Source organism: Zonotrichia leucophrys, chromosome Z, assembly GCF_028769735.1.
Source record: "Zonotrichia leucophrys gambelii isolate GWCS_2022_RI chromosome Z, RI_Zleu_2.0, whole genome shotgun sequence".
Lineage (NCBI taxonomy): Eukaryota > Metazoa > Chordata > Aves > Passeriformes > Passerellidae > Zonotrichia > Zonotrichia leucophrys.
Genome location: NC_088200.1, coordinates 23,466,928 through 23,492,916, shown reverse-complemented (window position 1 = coordinate 23,492,916; position 25,989 = coordinate 23,466,928). Strand labels below are relative to the sequence as shown.

At 37.4% G+C, this 25,989-nt stretch overlaps 1 protein-coding gene across 2 annotated transcripts in view; it reads right to left on the bottom strand.

Annotated features, from left to right (window-relative positions):
- Positions 1-1,006: 1,006 nt before the first annotated feature.
- Positions 1,007-25,989, bottom strand: part of CEMIP2 (cell migration inducing hyaluronidase 2) — a 49,738-nt gene continuing 24,755 nt past the window's right edge. For both annotated transcript variants that reach the window (XM_064735711.1, XM_064735712.1), the window contains exons 7-24: positions 24,953-25,122; positions 22,310-22,519; positions 21,699-21,904; positions 21,065-21,134; positions 18,270-18,398; positions 16,612-16,700; positions 14,618-14,749; positions 14,097-14,132; positions 13,230-13,385; positions 10,415-10,592; positions 9,714-9,929; positions 8,833-9,044; positions 8,126-8,311; positions 6,780-6,999; positions 6,102-6,200; positions 4,861-5,009; positions 4,035-4,141; positions 1,007-3,344 (exon numbers count right to left, since the gene is read on the bottom strand). In XM_064735711.1, the coding sequence (XP_064591781.1) occupies positions 3,148-3,344; positions 4,035-4,141; positions 4,861-5,009; positions 6,102-6,200; positions 6,780-6,999; positions 8,126-8,311; positions 8,833-9,044; positions 9,714-9,929; positions 10,415-10,592; positions 13,230-13,385; positions 14,097-14,132; positions 14,618-14,749; positions 16,612-16,700; positions 18,270-18,398; positions 21,065-21,134; positions 21,699-21,904; positions 22,310-22,519; positions 24,953-25,122 (2,762 nt within the window). In that variant the 3' untranslated portion in view covers positions 1,007-3,147. The remainder of the gene's footprint in view (positions 3,345-4,034; positions 4,142-4,860; positions 5,010-6,101; positions 6,201-6,779; positions 7,000-8,125; positions 8,312-8,832; positions 9,045-9,713; positions 9,930-10,414; positions 10,593-13,229; positions 13,386-14,096; positions 14,133-14,617; positions 14,750-16,611; positions 16,701-18,269; positions 18,399-21,064; positions 21,135-21,698; positions 21,905-22,309; positions 22,520-24,952; positions 25,123-25,989) is intronic.

The following is a 25,989-nucleotide window of genomic DNA, read 5'->3' as shown; positions in this document are numbered from 1 at the left end:
GGGGCCTCAGCTGTCACTGCTGTCCCACAATACACAAAATTAAGTCTCTGTTCTCCTAAGCATGTCCTTGCCATCATCCTGGCTCTTTGAGGATGGGTCTCTTGTCCCTCATACACTGGATTTCCAGTGGTGCCTTTGGCCAGAGACAGGGCCTTATTGATAGCACACTTAAATCTGCTACTAGCTCCAAGAAATTTGTTCCCTAGTTTTTGGTTTTTTTAAAATTTCTTTACTGCAGGATGACATAATTTGAGCCAGGAATGGAAATCCATCTATTTGTATACAAAGCCTGAGCATGAAGAAGCAATTACAATGCCTTTTGGAATGGGTTTGGGGACTCACCATGTTTCAGACATGAGAAGTGTCTTGCTCAGTCCTTGCAGGCTGCAACAGCTGGTGCACTTGAAGAGAGAGGCTTAGGTACATCAGTGGCCTTAACATCCCACACTTACAGCATCACCTGGCTGGCAATCACCACTGGAGAGGGCCCAGGACACTTGCTGTCCAAAAGCAGGGTCAGTTAAAGCTGCTTCTCCATAGAAAAACACTCCAAAGGTGCACTGCCAATCAATTCCAGTGCCTGACCACTTAATAAAAACATTCCTTCTGTTTTTGTGGAAGTGCCTGCATTTCAATGTGCCCCCACAAACTCTTTTTCTCTGCCACTGGGCCCCACTGAGAACAGTGCTCACCTTTTTCACCTTCTTCACTCCCCACAAGGTAAAGATATGGAAAGGATGCCCCTGAGTCAGTAACACCGCTGCTCCTTGCTCCCCAGAGCTGAAATGATTGTACACTCAGCAGCTGAGGCCAGCTTTGAGATATGTGGCTTCCAAGACAGACCCATAACTTCAGTCACCATCAGTGTCTCCTTTCCAGTGTTGCTAGCTTGTCTCTGAATGAAGAATAGGATATGCTCCGCAAACTTCACAAGTAAACCAGTGTTGAAATAAGACAGTTTGTATTATTGACACAGCACACACTATAGAAATACTTGATACAAGAATAGAAGACACCCATAATTTTATTGCCTTGTCAGACATAAAAATTTATTTATGCTATTTGTCAAGTGTTTAAATTTACACAAAAGACAAACACTTTAACTTCAGGTCCAATTGTTCATCAGTAAGCCCTACATCAGAATACCCCTGACGCTTCCAAGGACAACTTTTACAAGACGCTTAGAACAGCAGAATATCATAAATAATGGCCAACTTCACAAGCCTGAGGATCACCACCTCATCACTATTTCTCTGCCAAGCATGAGAACAGAGGAAGCCTTAAAGCCATTTTAATCCCCAAACACTATCACTACTGCACTCAGAGCATTTACATCACTGCCCTGCATTAATAACACCAAACATTACAGTTAGTCGTAAAGATTTATCACAGCTTCCCCTAACAAAATTACCTTTCTTTTAAACATAACAAGAGAACTGTGCATCAAAACAACTGCAAAATACACAATCATCCATTTGGCTTGGTTTTACAATAAAAATAGTATCGGTCATCTATTTGTTAACTTCAACTCTTGTATCATACTCCTTACCCCCTCCTTTCTCACTTAGACCAGGCAGTTTAATTGTAGCACTGAGGTAGCATATTTTAATTGAACAGAGTAATATGTTTGATATTGTGCCTCTTCTCCTTTAAAGCACAAAAAATACATCCCCACAGTTTTTCAACATCTTTGGAGAAGACAAGCACATAGTTTATTTACAACAGCCACTCTATTTTGAATTCAAAGCACAAAGTATCTATGAATGGTAAATACATTATACCAGCTCGAATGAATGAGAACATATACAAGAAGAAGGAAATATGTCAGTTTTATTAGAACTAGGGTTACATTAGCCCTATGGCACCTATTGTTCCCTATTATGAAAAGCATCTTTACTGTCCCTGAAATTTAATTTCAAAGACAAAGATCCTGAAAAAGAGTAGCTGTGCCGCTGTTCTAAATGATTTTCACACTATTGGCAGAGACAATTAATTGAAACAAAACCTGATTAAATCAATGGACCTAATATAAAGTCAACAGGAATTAACAACATGAGTATACTAAGAGAATCAAAGTTAAGGCAGAAGGTACGATTTAATGAACTGAGAGCACTTTCCATTCACTCACAAGTTAAAGCTGAGATAGCCTTAAAATAAAGAAAAATCAACACTAAAAAAACAAACAAAAAGAACAACCCAAAAACCAACCAACCAACCAACCAACCAACCAAAAAAATTTTAAAAATCAAAACAAAACAAAAAAAACACCACTGCAAGAGTAGAAGCTTCCTTTCCCAACAAATTGAGAGTAACAGCATCTTAGCTTTGCCATTCTGGCTAAAAGCTTTAAAAGACTAAGCTGAAGTCAAGCTGTACTCAAGACTGCAGCCTTAACTTCTAGACTGTTTATCAAAGTAGCTCTTACAGACACACCTGTGTACTTAGAGAGAATAAACAGTGATCCTAAAGAACAGGAGTAATTTCCTGCTCTGCATGCCACACTTGTACACAAAGCCTTGTAAAGCTCTGCTGAATAGTACACAATCCTCACCCAGCCCCAGGCTGGATCTTTGAATTCCTTTCTCCATCTTTCACACAGGAAAGCAAAAATTTTTACTGCAGTTAAAAATCCCTTGAGTCAGCCTCAGGCATAGGGGAGATTGGGCTTTACCATGTTAGAAAGCAGACTGAGAATGTAACTGAACTGACAGAAAAACTCCCATGGAAACACCCAAACAGCTGAGGGAAAAATGCTTAAGTTATAATGACCAATTCAAGCTGTTTCTGAAGGCATTGATGCTAATCTTTCAAGTAACCCAAAATGCACTCCAACACCTGTTACTAAAAACTTAAGGCTTTTATGAATACCCTCTTACATACAAAAGGAATATTAAACAGAAGGAACTCGTTTACAGTAAATACAAACATCTGAAAATCTCTGAAACCTGTTTATACAAATACTAATAAATTCTTTAATATTTTGTACAACTAGAAGGTGCACAGATTGGCATTCAAGCAGTCAATGCTGGCAAACATCTCTCAGACAATAACATGATTTACTTGGATAACAATATAGTTTAAAATGCCATAAATTAAAAAATAAGTTAGTTCACATTTTTCCCCCAGATTTTATGTACATCTTAGTCTTTAATGAGATCGTGCAGCCTTCTTCAGAAGCTCGAGGTCTTTCTGACGGCTTTTAGTTGCTCTGGCACAGCCATACTCTTCCAGTTGCAGAGGGATATACTTTTCTATCTGAACGAGCCCATGCCCAGCAGGACTGGTAAACAGCTTAATCCAGGATGGCTTAATGTTTCCTCTGAAGCCCAGAAAGGCCAAGCTTCCTGTGACAGAAAAAGCTCAGCATTACCAAACCAGCCAAGCTCACTGCAGCACCACACAGGACTGGTTAGGTAGGCAAAGGCAAAATTCTTTCCCCCACATTATTCAGGACATTTATCCACTCTAAGCTTTACATGCACCTTACAAAGAAATAATGATTTGCCTTTTCCTGTCTCAATATTTAGTATTAAATACCCTGAAATCTTAATTTGAAAACACAGCTAATTGGACAGTTATAAAACCTGCTTTCTCAACCACAACTTGTGGCATCACTCTGAACAGATGAGAGCTACCGCCATGTGGCCTATAAACTCATCATGCCTCAAAATACCAATAGCTTCTCATTTCTAGCTTCAAGTTGTTTTAGAACAGGAAACACTAGACAGGCACAGGAGATTGCTTAAAGATGCAATTGCTATGTGAGGCACAAAATACAGGCTTTAGGAAAAAAGCCTGTGACTCTTGTGCGTTCCACAGGCACAAAGGCGGCTAGTTACTTCTCTGTTTGCAACAAGCTTCACACAATGGGATAAAGGGGTTTTCTGCCCCATCTGCTAAAGGGCTGCTCAACAAGAGCTGACACACAGCAGCCACACACACACCTTCTCACACACCCCATAAGAAACCCACCACACTAATATGAACACAAAGACCAAGGTGGTGTCAAAGAAATGCGCAACATTTCCACCAACCATTGCTCTGAAGATAAGGTGGTTTCGCTGTCCCCAGGGACATTAAGGCTTCACCTAAATTATTAGGAATTGATACATCACCTCTTGTGCTCAGCAGAATGATAGACCTGCAACAGGAACAGCATGACAGAGCAGCTATTATAAACACATTTCTTTAATATTCTGGCTACACACCTTTTCAGCTAACTGCCCTCAGTGTCCAATTCCTTATGAATGCTTATGACATGGAAATAGTCAGCCCTTTATGAAAGTTTTACGAATTTCTTGGTTTTAAACAGACTTTAACTTCAAAATCATTGGAAAGTGTTATTTAGATACAGCTTAGTATTTAGTATCAAAAAAGTCAAGTTTGGATATTGATCCAAATTTAGAAAATTAAAATACTGTTTATTAGTATATAATAACTGTTAGTTATACACTAACTCTCTGTCTTTATTTAGTAATAAATAATTTTCTCCCTATAGGGAGAAAACAATATGACATCTTTCACATAGTCCTTGCCACTGTCCTTATTAAACAAAAAGTAATTCTTGCTTTAAGCAAAGCAGTGTTGTTACATGATGCTTTATTAAAGAAAATTATTTTTGAGGAAAAAAGCAACACCAGAAAAATTTTAAGTGCTCAAAATCTGCTTAGTTTTCTTAAATAAGGATACACTGTCCAATAAATTGCTCCTCTGTTTCTCCTTTTGCCTGAATTTAGACATATGTTTTGTTCACTTTCAGCACTCAGGTATCATTATCTATTTGTCATTATTTAAATCCTTGTCAGAGAACAGATCTACAGCTTGCAGGACATACTGGAAATGGCTGGTCACTGCACATACCTTTGTGGAATTCCAGATTTTAAATATCCATCTACATGCCTAATGTCTACTCCAGAAAATAATTTGTTTCCCAACACTGTGCCAGTGCAGGCATCTACTACAACAATAAGTATTCCATTACCCTTGAAGGAAAATATGGTGTCATTGACCTCAGTGGGAAGAAAAAGAGAGAAAAAGAAGTTAATATGAATCAAACAGCAATTCTACTGCACTCAGTGGCAATCAATCTTACTCTAGTTTAGACACAGTAATTTCCTTACAAATGCTTGCTTCTCCCTAGCAACTCTTCAGTTTTTCCTCTGAAAGGACACTGCTTAATGGGATTTCTGAAAATGCATGGGAGTCTTAAGCCTGTAGCTTCTGCAGGAATATTGCACATTCCAGATGACTTAGTACTTGCCTCAGTCATTGCTCCAGCTTTGGGAAGCTAAAATTCAGGCACTGAATCCCCTGGACTTCTTTACAGTAATACAGTTAATTAATCCCTGCAGCAGGTAAGTTCCAGACCAGTTTCTTCCTGCTGCTTTGGATATGGCACACACATTCCTGGAGAAGTTTGCAGCTGCAAAGGTTAAGCCCTCAAGTTCCATTTGTCTACCTGAATAACTAAAAGTTCAGCCAGGCCAACAATGACACTGCAGAATGAAAGGAAGTACCATTAAGTGGTACGTCACCTTCCTGTGCAACTCTACTTCAGCATCTGAATGGAAAAGTCAAACTAAACTACTTGTTATACAGTATCACTGGGCTCATTTGGGTTCACACCAGAACAAATACAGAAATCTACTGATTCTTTAGCAACTGCCTTTAGCAATTGCTTAGAGGACTTCAGCAAAGCTTAATGGCTTATGTGACCACTCCTGCTAATTTACTAATCTGCTTGCACAAGGACAATTTCAACAAAATGGATTTAACTAACAATTTTTTAGTTTATGTCTTCTGTTTATTTCCAAAACCAGCCATAAATGTAAGCCCACACAGGTTTAAACCTAAACTGAACATTTTAAACTCTAAAGGGAACACTTCTCTCTTCAGCAAATAGGACTCAAATATAAAATGGGGCTTTGAAGCCTCACTTTCTAATGTTTAAACATAAGCTTTTTGACTTTATTTTTTAAACAAAAACCCATCTTTTCATTCAAGTGAAGAAAACTGAGATGTGCATTATGAAGAGCTGTACCACTGCTACCATACATACTGCTATAGTGATATTTAAGAAGAAAGCCGTAAAGAATACTTACATATATAAATGCTTGCTGGCCTCTGCTTGACTCTTTTTCATCAGATGAATTAATCTGCACAAGGAGGTAGTTTCTGTGAGGGTCACTGGTGAACACCATCTGGATATCGAACAAAACAGTTAAGTACAGATATTAATGTTTCTTCAACACTTTCTCATGCCAGTTTACAACGGACAGCTGATGCTCCAAAGCAAACATATACATTTGTCAATGGCATTATTTATGGTACTACTAATACTAATGAATATAATGATACATAGAGGAACCTACTTTATCTCTTAATTTCAGTATTTTACTCAGTTTGTATAGGTGAGACAATTTCAAGTTCATGTTAATTAGCAAAGATCCAAACAGAGAGAAGGTTTGCCATGTAGATCTCTGCAGCAAAGCTCTCCATGTATCACAGGCAATACTGCAGTGCAAGACATCAATCCACCTATGTCCCTTTTCTGTAGTACTTGGAGCAAGAGTTGCACAAAAGAAGAAAAAAAAAAACCTTGAAACCATGCTACAGAAAGGACTCCAAACCTTCAAGGAGTCCAAGAAGATTAACAAGCTGACCACTGCAATTTGATAAGTACAGTATTCTGTGCTGAAGGACTGAAATTTGAACTTAAATTTAGTAGACAGCATCACCAATCCTACAGTTCATGAAAGTTTTAGCTTATTTTATTTTACCTGAGTTGTGCCACATTTTGAACATGGTACAGTAGTTTTTTCTGGCATCTGCTTTATGACGGTTGGTACTTGGTAGTACTTTGGGTAAGCTTTTGCCATGCAATTACTTATCCCTTTTGATGAATCTTTGGTCACAATCTTGATCCTTTCACATCCCTGAGATGAGCAATAACTGTGACCATCCCTATTATATTTGGCTTGAAGAAATAAAAACAGTAATCTATACAAAAAGGGGAAAAATAATCTAAATTAACTGATGAAATATAGGTATTTATATTCAATCTTAGCAGCTATAATTCATGATTTTCAGAAGCAGACGAAATACAGTATTCACTTCTGCACCACTATTCAAAGGTTTGAAAGTACTTACAGTTCACTATAGCGTAGGAAATCCCTAGCAACCTATCAAAAATTCCCCACAAAAGAGACACAAATATAAATGTAGATGCTTTGCAAAGAAATAACAATCCTTCCTCTTATCAGTGGCTTACAGTAAACAAAAACCATATTGCAGAGCATGAATTTTTTCCTTCCTCATAGATCTTTGCAGATAAGCAGCAGAAATATTCAGTTTCACCCATCAACACTGAACAATATAGTTGTGCTACTTCAAATGCCTGGAAAGGCATTTTAGGGTGAAAAGTTCTTACAAAAAGCAACATGTCTGTTCAAAATTCATTTGTGAATGTTCACAATTCATTTGTGTATTTATTTTAGACAAGCACAGTAGCAGGTAACAGAACAAAATAAGAGAACAAATTATAAATTCAGACTCAATGTTTGCAAAACTCATGTACAACTAATGTACACAGGACTTAATTTACTGGAAGCTGATCATATCTAAAACCTCTCAGAAGGATCACAGTGGCATCTGTGAGAAGTACTTTTGAAAGAGAGACTAGGGCTTTTAAATTATTTTGAGACAGCTGAAAACAGATTAGGATTTTCAAAAATATAATTTTTAAATGTTGGAAGAGAAAGTTTCTTGGAAATTTATAGAATTTTCCACTTACAAGAAAACAGATAATTTCTCTGAAGACTAAGAAATTAAATCCTAAAAGGCACTGCTGTGCAGCACACCAGAAATACTGAAAATATAGTAATATTTTCCCCAGACATGAAGTAGGAAATATCTTTGGCCACTGTGGTGCTCGTGGAAAGTATTTCAATGACAACCATGGTAGTTTGGAGATTTAAAGACATATGAACATTCTTCCAAAGAGTTTTGGAGTCCTCAACAGCTTTCCTCTTAGGCAGGTGCCTCAACCAGTTGCTTTTAACACTTTCAAACCGGACATTTCAAAGTTAAACAACATCTTCTAGCAGAGTCAAATGACAAGAATTACCCAGTACTGTTGTCAAAGTAAAACCTCTTGTCTGATCGATTCTTTTCAAGCTCCATCATTGAAGATACAGGCGTGTAGCGCTCCACCTTGCTTGACAGAGCAGATGATCGCCTTTGAAAGGTTTCCAACACTATAAGAAAATCTGTCCTTGGTTGGTAACAAAGACCAACACGTATCCAGTCGTTCCTGAAACCAATATAAAATGTATGAGTCCTCACAGGAACAGTTTAGGTGTCAATACAGAGCAAAGAGATCATTCCAAAAAAAAAGTAACAGGAACACAAAAAGCTCTTAAACCCTCAACCAGATGATCAAATTTGCACAGCCTTTCATTAAACATTTTAGTAACTGATTGTCTCAGGATATATTTGATTATATACTTCAGAGATGTTTAATAAGTTCATCTGTCAACAAAGTCAAGTATGATAAGCTATTCAAGTGCAATTCTGCTCAACTTGACTATTGGTACACCACCCTCTCCAAAGGCTTTTCCTTAAAGACACTGTACTGGACAAGTGTTTAACTTCAGATGCAGATCTGTTGTTTAATCCCATACTTTTGTATTTGTAACTATGAAAAAACATTTTAAAAAAACCAAACCCAAGCTCTGGTCTTCCAGATGATTGCAAACTCATGCACAATAATTTTGCAGGACATAACTTCAGTATTGCCTTATGGATCAAAGCCACAAAAGAAAATAAACATACTTGTTGAAATTAATGAGATACAGATAGGTGACATTTGGAGCTTTTCCATTCCAATGTATTGTATAGCCCTTTTGGAGCATCACCACTGGCTGGTACTGCTGAAAGGCGGCTGCTCTCTGATTAATACCTCGAAGAACCATGGGATTGGCTGGATACTCATCTCGGACAATAGTCATGGATAGATTCTGTCCATTCCAGGTTTGGACATAAACCTATATGATATTTAAGAGGGTGAAAATAGGAATATTTGATCTCTTTTGCAAAAGGAAAGGAAATTGTGAAGCACTATCAGGACATTATTAACCAAAATGCTGCAATCTGATGTTCTGACTTATATAATGCACAAATCTGTTCTTAATAAAAGTCTTATTTAAAAAACTATTATAGATTTTTCCCACCTAACAGACAAAAAAGGGTATGAATGAGAAAAAAAAATCAGCTATAACATCTGGCCACACAGAGCAGGAACCAGAATGGGAACCTGTAAGACTCATATTCAGACGGTGTTATTTAACATCTCTAGAAAACAAACCAACAAAACAACCCCTTAAAATCTACTCTGGGAAAAAAAGCAGACAGCACTTGTGTGGAAGAAGACATCTTCAACAAAGATGTTTTAGCAGATACAGCTGCAACACAGAATTCTTGGCAAACACATTTAGTTTTATCTTGCAGCTTCTGATACTGTACCCTCAGTCTGCTGAGAGGAAGCATGATGTATACACAACGGGCTCAAAAGTGTGATATGTATAGAAGTATCTTTAAAAGTCAAAAGATTTTGAAATCCAAAGACAGGTAATTTTTTTATTTGTTACACTGCCTGACTCCACAAGTAGTTCATACTATACATTTGCCCCAAACAGAAAGCCAAAAGTACTAGCCTGTGCATAGTTCCCACTGCAAACCACTCCATTCCATTCTGTCATGTTAATGCATTTGGGGTGTTGAATCAAGTAATTATCCATTCGGCCCACATAGGTATCCCTGTAGTCAGTCACTGAGCCATCTAGATCATGAAATATTGAGTTCTTGTCACCATCCAGATCTCCTTCTTCAAACCAGGGACCAGGCTTCCCAAAGAAGGCTTTCAAAGAAACCTGACAACAACCAGAAGTTTTTGTTTTTCCAGAGGCTGAAACACAGACTTACATTTGCACATGTGCAGAAACATGGGAATTTGACAAAGCTGATTAAAAACTTTACAGCAAGGATAGCAGAATCTCGCAAAGCAGACGTGCTTGGTTTTACTAATAGGCTCAAGCCAGCTCTTACTTCTGAACAGTGTTAATATTTGCTGCAGAAAATAAACTACTAAGGATATACACCAAACCTTGAAAATCTTATAAAAATTTCTTTTCAACTTTACCACAAGCCATGAATCATTTAGTGTAATGTATCATACATCTCTGTTGGTATTGGATTTTTTGGTCAGGAGACAAAGGAGGTGTGACCTCCAGCCAGGAGATAAACTCAGAAGTAGGTAATGCGTAGAAAGGATGACATACAACTCTTGTTTGTGTATGTTAAATACAAGAAAAGAAAACCATTTGCAAGACTTCAGGAAAACTTGTAGTAAACTTACATTTGGACCAAACTTCACAAGAGAAATGTTATTTTTTGGAGTCATCTGCCATGGATTTTTCATCAGGAATCCAACTGCACTGGTAAATCTGTCTGGAGTTGGCACGAAGTTTTTAAAGGTGCACTTAGTAAGGTGAATAGGTCCATCATAAATCTGAAAGCCTCTGATTGGAAATGTCCTGTTGATGCAAGCAAATATTTATACCATCCTGTAACAAAATTCATGGTACACTTGAATCTGTGTTAAATACATCTCTTCTCAGAAATCAATAAAGTAACAATTACAGAACAACTCGCAAGATAGAATTTAGCAAAGGAAATGTGGTTTCTGCACTTCTCTAATGAGTCAAAAAATCCCCTACTCCTAAATTTTGCTGTTAGCGGAGCTATCACTCTCCATGTGCAAATGTACCCCTTTTTCAACATGAGAAATACAGCAGAAAAATAATACATCCTGCTCTTTGATTGATCATGATAACTGGAAGTGACTGCAGACTGGAAGAAAGCAAATGTCATTTCTAACTTGACAAAGGAGCACACAGAGAATGGTAGGCTGGCAAGGCTTAACTTGACCCCCAGGAAGATGGTGGTGCAGCTAATCCTAGAAACCACTTCCACATGCCTGGAGGACTGGAAAGTCATCAGGAATAATCAGCATGAATTCACCAAGGAGAAGCTGATAAACTTTTGTGATGAAATGACTGGCCTGGTAGAGCAGTGGGAGAGCAGAGGAGAGGGTCTACCAAAACTGCAGTAATACCTTTGACACTGTGTCCCATATGATCCTCATGAGTATGGGCAGGATGAGAGGACAAATGGCTGAGCCCAGAAAGTGATGGCATAAAGTCTGCCTGGTGACCAATAATGGGTGATGTACCCCAGGGGTCAATATTGAGTCCAGTCTTGCTCATTATTTTCATTAGTCATCTGGATAATTAGGCCAAGGACAGTCTATGGGCCAAGCTTGCAGAGGGCACAACAAAGAGGGAAGCAGCTGATGCAGCAGAGTGCTGTGCTACCACCCAGACAGACCCTGACAGGCTGGACAAATGGGCAGATGGGAACCTCATGAAGTTTAACATGGGAAAATGCAAGGTCTTGCACATTGAGAGCAACAACTCCTTGTGCCAGTGAAAAGGACCTATGGGTCCTAGAGGAAGCAAAACTAACCATAAGCCAAACAATATGCCCTTGCCACCAAGAGGCAAAAAGTATCCAGGGCTGCACTGTGAGAAGTGTTATCAGCACACTGAGGGAAGTGATGCTTCCCATTTTTTCAGGACTGGTGAAACAACAATGTGGAGTGCTTGTCCGCAGTATAAGGCAGACATGGAGATACTGAAAAGTGCAGCAAAGGGCACAAAGATGATTAAGTCCCTGGAGCATCTCTCATGGGAAGAAACACTAGGAGACATGCTCAGCCTGGAGCAGAAAAGCCTCAGGCAGTAATCTCAATCTTCTGAAGGGAGGGTGCAAAGAAGACGGAGCCAGGGTATTCCCAGTGACAAGACCAGAAGCAATGTGCACAAGATGAAAAATAAGATGTCCCTACTAAACAACAGGAGAAACCTTTCACTGAGTGACTGATCACTGGCACAGGTTGCCCAGGAAATTTATGAAGAATCCACCCTTGGAAATATAGTAAGGACATCTGAGTGTTGTCCTGGAACCTGAGCCCTAGGTGGTGAGCAGTTCTTGAGCAGGGGAGTTGGACAAGATGACCTCCAGAGGCCCCATCCAGCCTCAGTTGTTAGGTGATTCCACTGAACAAGACTGAATACCTCATATCACCACCACATTAACTTCCCCTCTTTAAATGGCTGAACAGCAAAAAACTAGGGTGGCAGAGGGCCATGTCACCCTTTGTCCTACTTGGCCAAGGATATGTGGGGACAGAACCTGGAGCCATGTGGGCACAGCCAATACATTGTGCTATTTGATACCATCTGACATCACAGCTGTGAAGCGGGGGAAAGGGACTGCCTCTCATTTTCTGAAGGGAGAGCATTCCTTTTTCTGAGGAAGCAGTGGGGTAACACCAGTCCTGGCCAGAGGATTTATCCACCAGGAGAACATTTGGGGTGCTGATAGTCTCTTGGCCATCTTGTTCTTCATAGGGCTACCCGGTGCCAGGTTGAGTGGTGAGCATTTTTGCTTTTATTTTCACATAAATCACCTTTGTTTTGTATACTTTTGTTATTAATATTGTTGCTATTATTGTTAATATTAATTAATCAATTAATCTAATTGTTTCCAGTACAGTGTTCTTGCATCAGCTTGAGATCTCTGTCTTTTGTCTTTCTCACCTGAGGAGCTGGGCAAAGGGAAGTGGCTACATGGGGCTCAATTTCCAGCTGGGCTTAAACCAAAACAATCTTCTTTCTAATTCTGTGGCAGGAGTAGGACTTGGTATTATGTTAAACAAGCACCAGTGCAAGTCAAAGAGAAAAGAGAAGGATCATGGTCACAGACAGTGATTTGTCACAGACAAACTGCAGTCTCTAGTCCCAAGCTGACCTTTGAAATTCTCTTACCTGAAAGCTCTCTTCTAGACTCAAATACTATTTAAGTCTAAGGTTCAATTTAAGTAGGATAACTTAAATTTCTACAGAATAGTAACCTGTGAAAGCATCAGATGAACCTGCTTCAGTAAAAGGGTAAAAGTGACTATGCTGCACACATAGCATTAAAAAGAAAAAGAGAGCATCACTTTCAATGGAGTCTTAATCTCTGACAGCTCAACCAAGAAGGGTCTTTACATCTGATACAGCAAATTTTTCTTGTATTTCTACTTCCTTCATTCTTGACATACTTACCGATTTCTAGGCAGCGTGCGTGTCTTGTTGTCTATTCCTCCAGTTCCCACATATTTATTTTGTCCACCTTGAAACCCATAATTCTTGCTCTCACCTATGAACAGCGACTCTGATACCTCCTGGCTGGCACCTTCATCATTTGGGAAGCTCCCATCACTATCAAAGCAATCAAAGACAAATTTTTAGCCAAGACTCTCCAGCTTGGTATAACATATACCAAGCCATAACACCACTGTTTACTTCTGTAACAGCCCTCCTCAAGCAAAGCAGTATAGACTTCATGGACAATACACAAAACAATAGATTTAATCATTAACATCAATAGAGGCTAACTCACTGAAATGTTCAGCAGATCCAAACATTAAAATTTCTAACTCCCTTTGTAGTGGAGCATCTTTTTATTTACAGCTCACTTTTCCAGTCCTAGAACTAGTTTTTCATAATCTCAACAGCAGTAATTTCAGTTCACTACCTAAGTTTCTTGATATTCTTCATTAGAAAGATACTCAACCCCTGTAAATGCTCACTCTCCTTTCTTTTTCATTACACACTTTCAGCTGTTCAGGAGGAAAAAAATGCCACCTAAGGAATCATACACTACCAAGAATATCTTGATAAATATAGCTTTCTGGTAAAGGGGCAACAAACTGTTGTGTAAACCAAGCACAGGCTGAACTAAAGCAGAAACTTTGGCAGCTGTGCCAGTTTACAGCCTCTATAACATCATCTGCATGACTGGAAATATAAACAGGCCCCAAACAAAAACTGCAGCCTTATGAAAGCATACCTATTAATTTTAATACATACATGTAGATTTTCTAAGCTTCTATGCAAGGAAATACAGAAATTATTAAAAAAAGTACTCACCTCGCAAATGTCAAACCTATTCCATTGTCTGCAAACCTACAAGAAAGTCCAAAACATCAGTTGTTTTTTCTGAATTATCCTACAATTGGTCAATATAAGAGCACATCCTGCTATGCACTGAAAAAAGCTTGAATTTTTCTATTAATGAAACATATAACCACCGCACAGTTAACTTTTCTAAAAGCATTCTTGCTAAAAAGTAGTAAAATAATTTTCTACACATTTTAAACAGGATTTGAGAGCTTCAGGAAGACAACAGAAATCCCAGTCTGAGTTTTCTGTCTCTACCAACTCTCAGGCTTCTTTTTACTACAGCTGTTTTTTATGCTGTTTAAGCTAGGTTCTCATCTAATCACATATAAACTTGCATATTTGAAGTAGTGGGATGGTATGAGAGCTGGTCATACTGAGAAGTACCTAAAGTTAACCATCAATCCTCTCCTATAACCTTGTTGTAATGCACTTTCATAGACAAAGCCTCAGAGAAAACAGCATGCAGCTATTTGCTTCCAAATACCTACCCAGAGTTCTGAATGAGGATATCCCCTCCCCTGACCCAGGCTCCATGATCATTGTTTTTGAAAGAGATTAATCTGTCAATCAGGGCAGCAACTCGGGGCTTTTCAGGGTCTGCATCTTGATGAGGTCGGAACCTGGAAGAGATAAACACTTAATACAAGAAAACTTTTTATTTTACATGTGCCATATATGCTGCGCTGAGTGAACCTGAAAGACAAGCAATCACCTGATGGGCAAATTTCACTCTGCTTAATGTTTGGAATGAAAGAAGCTAAAAGCAGGTACATCTCTGGTCTTCACTAGTACTAGAAAAGCATCTGGGGTACCACGAAGCAGAAAAGTGAAACATCTCTTTTCCAGTAATTCTAACAGGCTTAGTCTCTCTAAGTTTCTTTAGCTGTCTTTAACCTTCCTTTATCCCGCTTTTCTTTCTGCCCTCCCTACTTGTAGTGAAGCATTAATGTGAAGGTTTGATGAAGGGAATAATAAACTCCTTGGAAGGACACACAGGGCTGACATTGATTATGCAAAAACAGTCTGGACATTTGTCTAACCGATCCTTCAAATATTTCAAGCTTTTCTGACATACAGCAGTGCTGCTTCTTTGGGCATGCCTGAGTTTTTTTTCATTGTGTTGCTACCAAGATGGTCTTGTACAGTAAATTATGACTGGAATCTAGTTTAAACAGTAGGAAGAAACAGTCTGATTAAGAACTGGTGGCATTTTCACTTGATTACCTCCAGGACACCAGACAAAAAGTAATATATTTTAAAAAACTGCAAACAGGCATTTTGAGTGGGTAAAGATACCTATGTCTGTTATCCCAAACACCTGATACTCTTTTGTTGAGATTTGGATCTGCCCCTTCCCCATCCAAGGGAGAAATGAGAAGATAAGTAAATGCTAGGTATTGATAGACTCAGTCTTCTCAAATAACATTTAAATCTCTCCAGTCTGGTTCCATGTACAATGATTAGGGACCTCACATAGTTATGCAGCGTCTCATTCCTTTTCTTTCTGCTGTGAAACACAACCCCATTTCATGCACTGAGTTTCTTGCATCCTCAACACACTACAGGCTCTCAGAGGGCATCTTGCCCCTCTCAAATTATTCTCAATTATCTGTTACAACTGAGGTAAACCACAAGGGCTATATGGATTTTCTGCCAAAACAGGAAACTACCAGGTTCATTTCCAAATTTTGAAGTATCATCAAAATTTGGAACTTTCCTCTTTGCATTTGTAGCAGTCAATTAACTGTCTTTGTCTTAAACACAGGTCAATTGACAATAAAGACTCTATGAACCATATTTTCCATGCTAATACTCAGTTAACACAATAAAATGTTGAGAAATACATCTATTCAATATTCATATAACTCAATACTCAGTATTCCAGGCTATTTTATTTGAAGTCCAGGACAAGACTAAGCAGGTACAGTATAACCTGGAACTTTCCTAGACTCTCCATTACCTTCTCTCACTTTGTAATCTGAAGAAAATGTGGTTGATTGTACCACCTCTGCAAAGAGCCTTCAGTAGAACTGTACTACCGAGCTATGACTTCCAAGTCTAGAAGGAACAGCAGAAACATTCAGCAGTAGGAAAGGTGCACTACTGAGTACTTTTTCTAACAATTAGTTAAAACTCAGTTATAATTCAGAAGATTAGATTTTAAAGGAATATTTTCCTATCAGCAGCAATGCCAGAAAACATTTTAAGCATGGCAGTAGAGCATGTTTAAAATGGTGTCCTCTAAGAGGACAGAAACTATCCTGAGCAAAAGCTCAGAAGAAACCCAAATCTTTTAAGAGATACCATCTCTGTTGTTCCCAAAACAGATTAATAAATGAAGGAAAAGAATACATATGAACTTACTGTCTGGTTATAATTTATAAATTATTTTATTGTTTTAAAAGAATTTTTCCCCATTGGATATAAGAGCAGTCTCAAAACTTTGCCATTTTTCACTCACTTGAAAGAAAATATCCTTTACCTCGCATTGTTGTCCAAAGAGAGATATTCCCTGGGATCATCAGCACTAGCATTAGTTGTTTTAATGCCCTTATCAATGAACAAACCAGCCTGAAATAAGCAAGAAAAGAAAATTCATAATACCCAAAATTTAGCATAGAGCAGAACTGAAACTTTAAAAATTTAGGCATTGCATTCTATACACATATTAGAAACTCTTAGATCTTTCCATATGGCTTTAATTGGCATATTGTCTAATGAAAAACAAGCTAATTTATGTAATAAACCAGTCAATGCTAAAATGATATGAATTATCTGTGATTTTTAAAAAAGGCAATGGAAAATGATCAAAGTTCACTTCAGATTTCTTTCACAACATCTATTTCAGGCTTTCCATTTATTACCAGATGCTAGAAAATCTGGAAGCCAATCCTGTGGTGAGTTCAAATTATTCTCATAAATGGAAAAGAAAAGAAACCCCAAAACCCTTTGTGTTTCACTTTAAACCTAAACTACCTTTACCATAAAAGATAATTTTGATCCATGCAGTAACAAGCTTGAGTAAATAAAAGTGTGAGGAAGCATTTGTGCTCTTTTACTTGAATTATTTACAAATACCTGTGATGGACTACTTTCACCTCTGATCCAAATCAGGATTACAACTGAGTCTCATACACAAGCAGATTCTCAGACCTGCTAGTGGAGCTCTCCTTCAACATGGAACTTTAGCACACAAATTGCTATCCTTGTTTAAAGATGATAATAGCTATACAGGTGAAAATCTTTTCTTCACAATGCACTTTTGTATTCAGCATGTTCTAATTCCAATCTGAATAAAATGCCCTACATTCCCAAAAACATTATTAACACAACCTATATCAAACACTGCATTTCTTAGTATCCCAGACAACTGTAAGGCAAAATCAGTTTCACTTGGCAAAAAAAAAAAAATTCAATAATGATTTTATGAGGTTTCAATTGTTAAACTATGAGAATCTCATGCAGCAAACAAACACAATTAATTATTTAGTGTTAGGTGGCTTTGTAAATGTCATTATATTTATACGTACACACAGAAACTAGATTCCAAATAAAATACTTTAAGGATTTCAGCTGAAGTGAAACTTTAGCTAGATGTGGAAAAGGTTTAAAAGTCATACTAACAGAACACTCCTCAATGGAGTGACTGGAGGCTGAGAACTTCATAAGAAAACTGTTGCAAATAAGTAATCTCCTGAAGGCAATATTAAATCCTAATCTCTAGCCAAGATTGCGTCACCATGTGCAAGCACCTGAGACTCAGAAAAATAAACTGTAGCAACTCCAGCAAGCTATTAGATGAATCACTGCTATAATAAACTTGATTCTTTGAGGGTCAGCTTTCTTCAGAGTAGGAAACAAAGCTGTAAACAGTAGCATCTGAAATGCTACTTCTGAAAAAAGTAGTTTATTAGAAAGATTAATTTATTTTAGTTGTTTGTATTTTACTAGACTCTGAAGTACTGAATATCCAAAATGCAACTAAAAAATACACCCATGCTGATTATACATTGGATTTTGTGCTGTGTTTGAACTCCACTGTAGAACAATCTCCTACCCAGCTTAAAATGCAGACAGGCTGTAATATAGAATACTGAGAGATAAAAACTTCACCTGTTTTTAAATAACATACTACATTACCTTAAAATTAGAATGAACCCTGTTGTTATAGAAGATTCCTAGGGGTGTAAGCTCTGATTTGGTTTCGATGGCTAGACTATGAGAATCTCCTGTAGCAACCCGGTGGAACAAATACCATATTCCTGCATCCTGCAAGTAATAAGAGAATAATATCACTTATAAGTGATTCTGATACTATTACTGGTGCTGATATGTATTTTAAAATAAAGACTCTGAACAAAAATTTAACCAGTGAAAATGCGAGATTTTGCAAATAAGGCTACATTCCAGTGGACAGTATCAACTAAAAGGTGTTTTGCTTCTTAGTGAACCATTCAACACCACATATTTAAGATGTTTTAATATTTCAAAGTAGAAAAGTGTTCAAATTAATGTAACTTCTGCATTTCAGTTATGTCATCCCACACATTAGATTTTCCTTTACTAGTAGATATTACTACTCACAGTAAGATACTCAAAATCATTCCTCCTATCTTTACTCTTTCAGTCTGTTAAGGTTGGTTCAACTCTGCTCCCATCAAAATTTAAATGGCACAGCCAAAAAACACCTCAAGAGCTTTCAGTAGACAGAAAAAAAAAGCACATCAAGAAATCTCGCCAGTTCGGGGTACTGTGCCAATGACATGCAGTAATAATTTTAGTATCTGTTCCTTTTCTCTATTTCTTTAATATCTCTGCTCTTAAAGAAACTGGATTTATTTGCTAAATGAAACCCACAAAACTTCCCTCTCAACTACATCTGCGTTTGCAAGAGGTGGCATCAGGACAACATCTGCATTGGAGACATCCACTGACATCAAAACTTTGGCCTGACCATAGGCCGTGTGCCCTTAAAAAAAAAGAAGAATCATCCCACAAGGCACATTAAAGAATTAAATGGTAGCTAAAGAGACTTTGGGTGCTCCATCTCATGAAAAACAGTCATCAACCTTTTCAAGAATCATGGATAAAGACAATCCACCCCAGCTTAAAAGATTTCATGCATTTCACTCCAAGAATATAATAATTTTCCAATGAGTGCTGGAAATTCTACTTTACAGAAATGTTCCCATCCCAGTGTGTAATGATGACGCACTGACATTTCTGGTGATTAACCATTACAAAGCAAATATGGATGTTCCATTAATAAAAATACCAAAATCTTACCTCACATATAATTAAGTACAGCTCCGTGTTTGGGAGGCTCAAATTTTACCCAAAACACCCCCTGATGCTTGAAAATAGACTTATATAAACTTAAAAGCTTCTTAAGCCTCTGCAGGCATTCAGAAATATGAAAAAGGTTGGGGTTTTTTTCTCTTCTCTCTCATACACACCAAAACATCTACTGCCTGTAGAGCCTTTCAATAGATTTCACTGCATAATTAAAGATCTTGGGGAGGAATGGAACTATTTGGCTATGAATTGCTCTAGTTTATACCAGAAAAAGTTCCATATTGCAGAGTCTGTATGAACACAGTTGAATTATTCTATTTCTGAAACAATAAGCTGTGGTCCCTTTATACTAATGTGTTTACATCCATGTAAGGGATGTACATCAGAGTGGCTGAACTTTGTAAGACACAAATGCGTGCTCCAGTCAGGCACATCTTGCTAACTAAAGCAAGTAATATCTACTGGGATCAGCTACACAGGCAGAGAAAGACTTTACAGGACTTAAGCACCAGATAGAGAAGCAAACAGCAAAAAAGCTGTCTAACTCAGCCTGCAAAGCCTAAACTAGGTATATAACACAAAGCAGGCAAAATAGAAAGACATTGTGTTGGACAAAAAAGAACTGGTTTAATCTGAGAAGTGAGTCCAGATCCCTTTTAGTGACAGACAGTCAAAAAACCAAACAGAAGAAAACCCACTGCAGTAAAAGCAACAAGAATTAGACCACACAAAAAACTTAACAAAATTTTCTGACTTTTTATTACTCCAGATATTTCAATTCAGCTAAGTATTTTGAATCCTATTCTATTTACTAATAACAGTTACCTGCTAATAAATAAATAATTTACTTATATAAATGTTATCATTTATAGATAAATGTTATCTGTGGCTAAAAGCACACAGGCTCATATTCTTCCAACACCAGAGCCTTTGCAACAACAATCAACAGCCTTTCCCGTTTTCCATTCCCATTGATCTCTTCAGAAAAATCCAATTAAAAACCTTACATTTCTCAGCCTCTCATACAATATAGAACAGGCTCCAGCTCCCTCCTCCACAGCATGTACAGATCTTTATATCACGGGCAGCTGTGAGAAGATTATTTGCACTAATATAAGGTTCAGAACAAGCAAAAGCCTATCAGCAGTCACTGGCTGAAAACAATTGCCTAAGCACCGACAGAAGAGAAGCATTTTAGCTGCTTCTTACACAATGAACACCTTTTTGTAGCAATTTTTCCTTCCAGTCACTACAGATCTTGCAGAGCTGTCACTAAACTCATGACAACCTACAGAAAATACAGAAGACTTAATATGAAATGTACCAGTTCTGTGAAAATAAAAGGATTTTTACACAGACACTACTACATTTCTACATTGACACTACTGTCAGGTCTATTAAATACAGAAGACAAGATCTCCTCTGTTGCAGCCACAACAGATTTTTGGTGTCATTTAAATGCACACCTAGACATACTCTGCACTTTCAATGGCAATATGCTGCCAAACATAAAAAGATGCATATATATATATATATATATATATATAAAATATATGTATATGTGGCAGTGTAAATTTTACAGATTTTACAAATGCCAGTGACATCAGTAGTTTGTCATGAATGACACCCATATGCCTTACCTGTGAGCCTGCTGCTGCATTATTTATAAGATGATTGTTGGGGTGAGAAATCCAGAATGTTGAAACGGCCCTGAAATATTATTTAGAAACCAGTTAATAAAGAAAACCTCTGTCTCCAACAGAATTATCTTCCCTTTTCAACATTATCAGAAACAAGTAAATCAACGAAGTAACTACTTCACATTCAAAATACAAATCACAAAACTTCCCACATCTAGAAGTCAAAAATACCTTTTTTTTAGTTCAGTGCACAGTATTGTATTTTAATGTTGTACAGTTATCCCATGCAATTATAAACTGTTTTAAGAAGCTTTCACAAGGAACAAGTAGCATTCAGAAAAAATAGTGGTGACAACTTCAGAATATGCATATATTTACGCAGTACTGAAGATGCTCAACAGACTTCTAAGGTCCCAAGTATCATAAGAAACAACAATGTTCTCATAAAATACTTTTTTTCTTTAATAGAAGTCTAAGTGTTATTTTTATTGCTATTTTTAAACAGCAGTACTATATGAACTACATTCATTAAATTATAGATTAAAATGTTTCCACCTGTACTTTGTCAAAAGATCATCAGCACTTTAACTGCTACAGCTGGCTGGGTTTTACTTTTTTATCATGACATACTCACATGCAGTCTGTGGCTGGCACTGGGACATAACTTCCATATACCTTATCCCTAATCCCAATACACATGCTGCTGTTTCTGTCTGTAGGTAGAAGAGTGCCTGGTTTTGTGACTAGCCCAAGGTTGTGGAACAAAGTATTCCTCTGCTCAATGCCATCTTCCATGAAGAAACAGTGACCTAGTGTGTCATAGCCAATGGTGTCCTTTATCTGTAGAAATACAAGTTCATTATGTCAGTAGTAACGGCATTTACTGAGATTTATTTGACAAATACCATCTAGTTTTACTATCTTGGCACAGATGCAGACTGAAGTGTCAGTATCAGCAGCTCAGATGATTCAAGTACATAGTTTTATTCATCCCTTACAAACACAGTGCTGTCTGGAGAGTTTAGCTGCCTTGCAGCTGTTTTACAGTTAGCTGCTGTAAGAATCTCAAAAAACCAGAATGATGAGAACAGTTAAATTACTATTTGCAGTAATTTATTTATCCACTGAAATAAGAAAGTCATTGCTGAGCATTGGATTTGCATAAGGGATGGGATTATTTTCACATCTAAATGCTCTTTATAATATTTATTCCAACCTAATAGGTTTTACTCTCTGTGCACCTACCAGCAAGCCATTAGTTGCATGAACATTCACACATCTAGAAAAACAGTGATGAATGGAAAGACCTTCCAGATAAGTTTTAAAAGTATATCCTCCTTTTTCATCCACATCCCCACAAAGGTGAAAATGAACAGGATAACTTCCAATCTGCTGCTGGCCCATTTGCTTCAATTCCACATAGGAAAGGTGAACAGATGTAAAATTCTTCAAAATCTAAAAAAAAATAAGTAAAGAGGGAAAACCCAATTTGCTTTTCAATCAATGGAAATTTTAAGTTAATACATCATCTACCCCAGATGTACAGAAGACAGATTTATTGTGTTGGCCTGTAGCAACTTCATACAAGTTATAACAAACATTACTGTCTTGCTCTACAAGAAGCCTTAGAAAACTGTATCCTTCATATATGATTTCAAATTTTAAATCTCCATGAGGCTACAACAGAGGAATTTTCAGCAGACATATTGCCAAATTACTGTTTAGTCTTTACCAGGTGTCAGATTAAATATTCTTCCATGTACTGTCCAACCAAAGAGAAGTCACCCATATCTGGATGTGTCAGTAAAGAAGGCGCCCCAGCACGGTCCATCTGGGACAGCCTTAACTGAATAAAACCCACAGAATTATGCAGATTCAAGGGAACCTGTTGAGATACCTAGCCCAGTTGAAAGCTTGGTCAGCTTCATAAGACAGTGCTCAGAGCACACCTCCAGTCACAGAGATGCTCATGAAACCCTTTCATTTTCCAGTATGTGAGCATTATTTGCCTTCTTTAGGCCTGGTCCCATTGCCTCTTGTCCTCTTGCTGTGCACCTCCAAGAACTGCTGTAGCCACACTGAACCCTCACCAGTACCTGAAGACAGCAAGAAGATCTCTCCTCTCAACTCCCTATCACTCATCATCACACACTGCCACACCACTTTTCCAGGACTCAGACCAGTGCATCTACATTTTCATTGCAATGAGAACCCAAAACTGGACACTGCACTCCAGAGGAATGTCTTTACTAAGGAATATATGAAATAATCCTCACAATCATACAACTTCACAGTATTGTTATTATGTACAAAGCAAAGTCATAATGGGGTTGTAGCAGTAATGCAGGAAAGTATTTTCTTCCACCTAACCTGCTATGAAAGCATAAACCAAATGCAACACCTAAACTGCAAGGAGCTAACCTGAGTTAAAACCAAACAAACAAACAAAAAAAAAAAACCAGAAATCAAACAAAAACAAACCCTACTTTGTTTTTTGTAACTTCATTTCATTAATTTAGCTGTACTGAGTATTTATCAAAAATCTCCATTTTCATAGGGAAATCAGTATGGTTTTTTCCTCCTCCTCTAATTGAACCCTTAGGGTTTGCATACCTAACACATAGAGGGATGGTCAAAACCTGACCTTTTAGGCATCCTTAATCTCTAGTTCTTAACTATAGAGAAGCACCAAAACTGCAAACCATTGCCTCTCCTCACTGCTACTAAGGTCCCTTTAGGCCACTAAACTAGTGACCAGTAGGAAATTCAGGGTGTTCAAAAGCTATTACATTACTTAACATCTAGGATCTCACTGCTTGAGCACATAAGATTAGCATAAACCAAAAATAATTTCAGTGCTGAAGTCTAGGTTTGGCAGCATACACTCGCTACTCAGTCTCCTGGGAACAATTTAACTTTGATGAGTCAAAATGTTTGTTTTCTTTTCTGCCTTCCAGACAACTGAATGTCTGCTTTGGTCACACTTAGCAAGATTCACAGCTTGTCATGATCTTCTTTCATTACATTATCTTGAACCCTTGATATCTGGAGTCCACCTAACTTCTTCCACAAAACAAAGGCTGCCCCATAGTAAGAACGGGGCTTATTTTCTTTCCTACTATTATGACCACCACTATGAAATTAAAATCTGTATCCAAATACATTAGAAAGAGATTTAAACTGTGTTGACCACATAATGAACACAAATATATTTGCAATTAAAATTTGAGGCCTCAAACTTCTCTAGCATCACTGAAGCACTGCTGCTCAAATCTTTAATCTAAAAATGTAATTGAATGCCAGTTGAAATACTAGTTTCTAGAACTCTCCTTTCTCTAAGGTTTGTTTATTCATAATACAAGAAATTTGAAGCAGTTTCCTTTATAGAGTCTTAGTACTTTCAGACTTTTAAGAAACTAAATATAAAACCCCATAGTACAAGTCAGTTTCTTCCCCCTCCATGCCTCTCTAGTGCTCAGGTTCAAATGGGAAATCTGAATTAGGATTCAATGCTCATCACCTGGGGAGGTACAGAGGCAGTGAAAGGAAGAAAGGGAAATGCCAGGGAGGTCAAGTTTTATTCTGTAATGTTATAGGATGCACATGCATGGATGTCACTTGTTCAATCCCTGACATACAATGTTACAGTACCTGCTGGATGTTTCTATAACAGTTTGAGTGTTATATCCCTTCATTTAATTTTGCAGATTTAATCTTGAGGAGTTTAATCTAATCTGGGTAAAGCTGAGAATGAAGTAATTTCCACAAAAAGCAACTGAATGAATAGATGTTCTTTAAGTTTTTAAATTTCTTAAAGTTAAACATTAATCTTTTTGTCCTTAACATGCCTTTTTATGAGAGAAAGTTAATTTAAAATGTTTTCCAAACCTTGATATGTCCACCAAATGTATCATAACTGAAGAACTGACACTCTTTTTCAAGATAGCAGGTATTTTCTGTCTCCCCCTTTATTAGGATGTTTCTTGTAAGAACTCCAACTTCTGCTCTCATGTCCACTCCATCAATTACTTCTCCAACATGAGGAAACTGAGGGGTTTCTGTCCAACAACAAATTCCGAAGCAGGAAGAAATAAAAAAGAAAAAAAAAAGGCACCACTGATTAAAACCAGAATCAACTTACACAAATAAGAAAGATAACCGCAGCAACAAAACCTATGCATTCCTCTTCCTTAACATGCTGGTCTCTTAGCTTTTCTTATGGTAGATGTACTTTTCATTTTAATAAGAAATCACTCCTCCAAAAATATCAACATTTTATTTGCAAGTGCATCTTATAGTTTTGATCCAATAGTTTGTGAACCGAATGAGAAAAAAACAAAGAAGAGTTTATTAATCCAATGTATCAAACTTTTAGTGAAACACAGATGCAGACTTGCTTTAAAAGAAAAAAATATGCTGGCTGCTTAATCTTTCAAAGACAAATTAGGAACGAAAGTGAAGCCAAAACACTGTTTGAAAATGCTGTATTGATCTCCTCCTACAAGAAAAAAGGACTTGCTTTCCTAACTAAATTTCCTCCCTATGTATCTTCAGAACAGCTACCTAAGAAAAATGAAATTAGGGAAAAGAAGACAGTCTGGTTTTACATCTGTCTTCAAAAACCCAATCAATTTCTCATTGAAAGTAAGAAAATTATCTGGTTCTGTAAACCTTAAAAAATGCATTTATGCATTTATTGATACCCTGAACACATATTATCACTATCCCTCCTTAAAAAAAACCTACCACAACATGAAGCAGAACTAAGAGTGACACCAACACTATATCTGCTTCTGAGGATTAAAAAAGACAAGAGACACCTCTTAAATGGGACTGCACTCCTCTCCCTAAAGGCTTGCCTATTGTTTTTCCCTATATTTGACTAGAAATTCAAGAAATCAAGGGCAGAAAGAGCAACCAGGGCT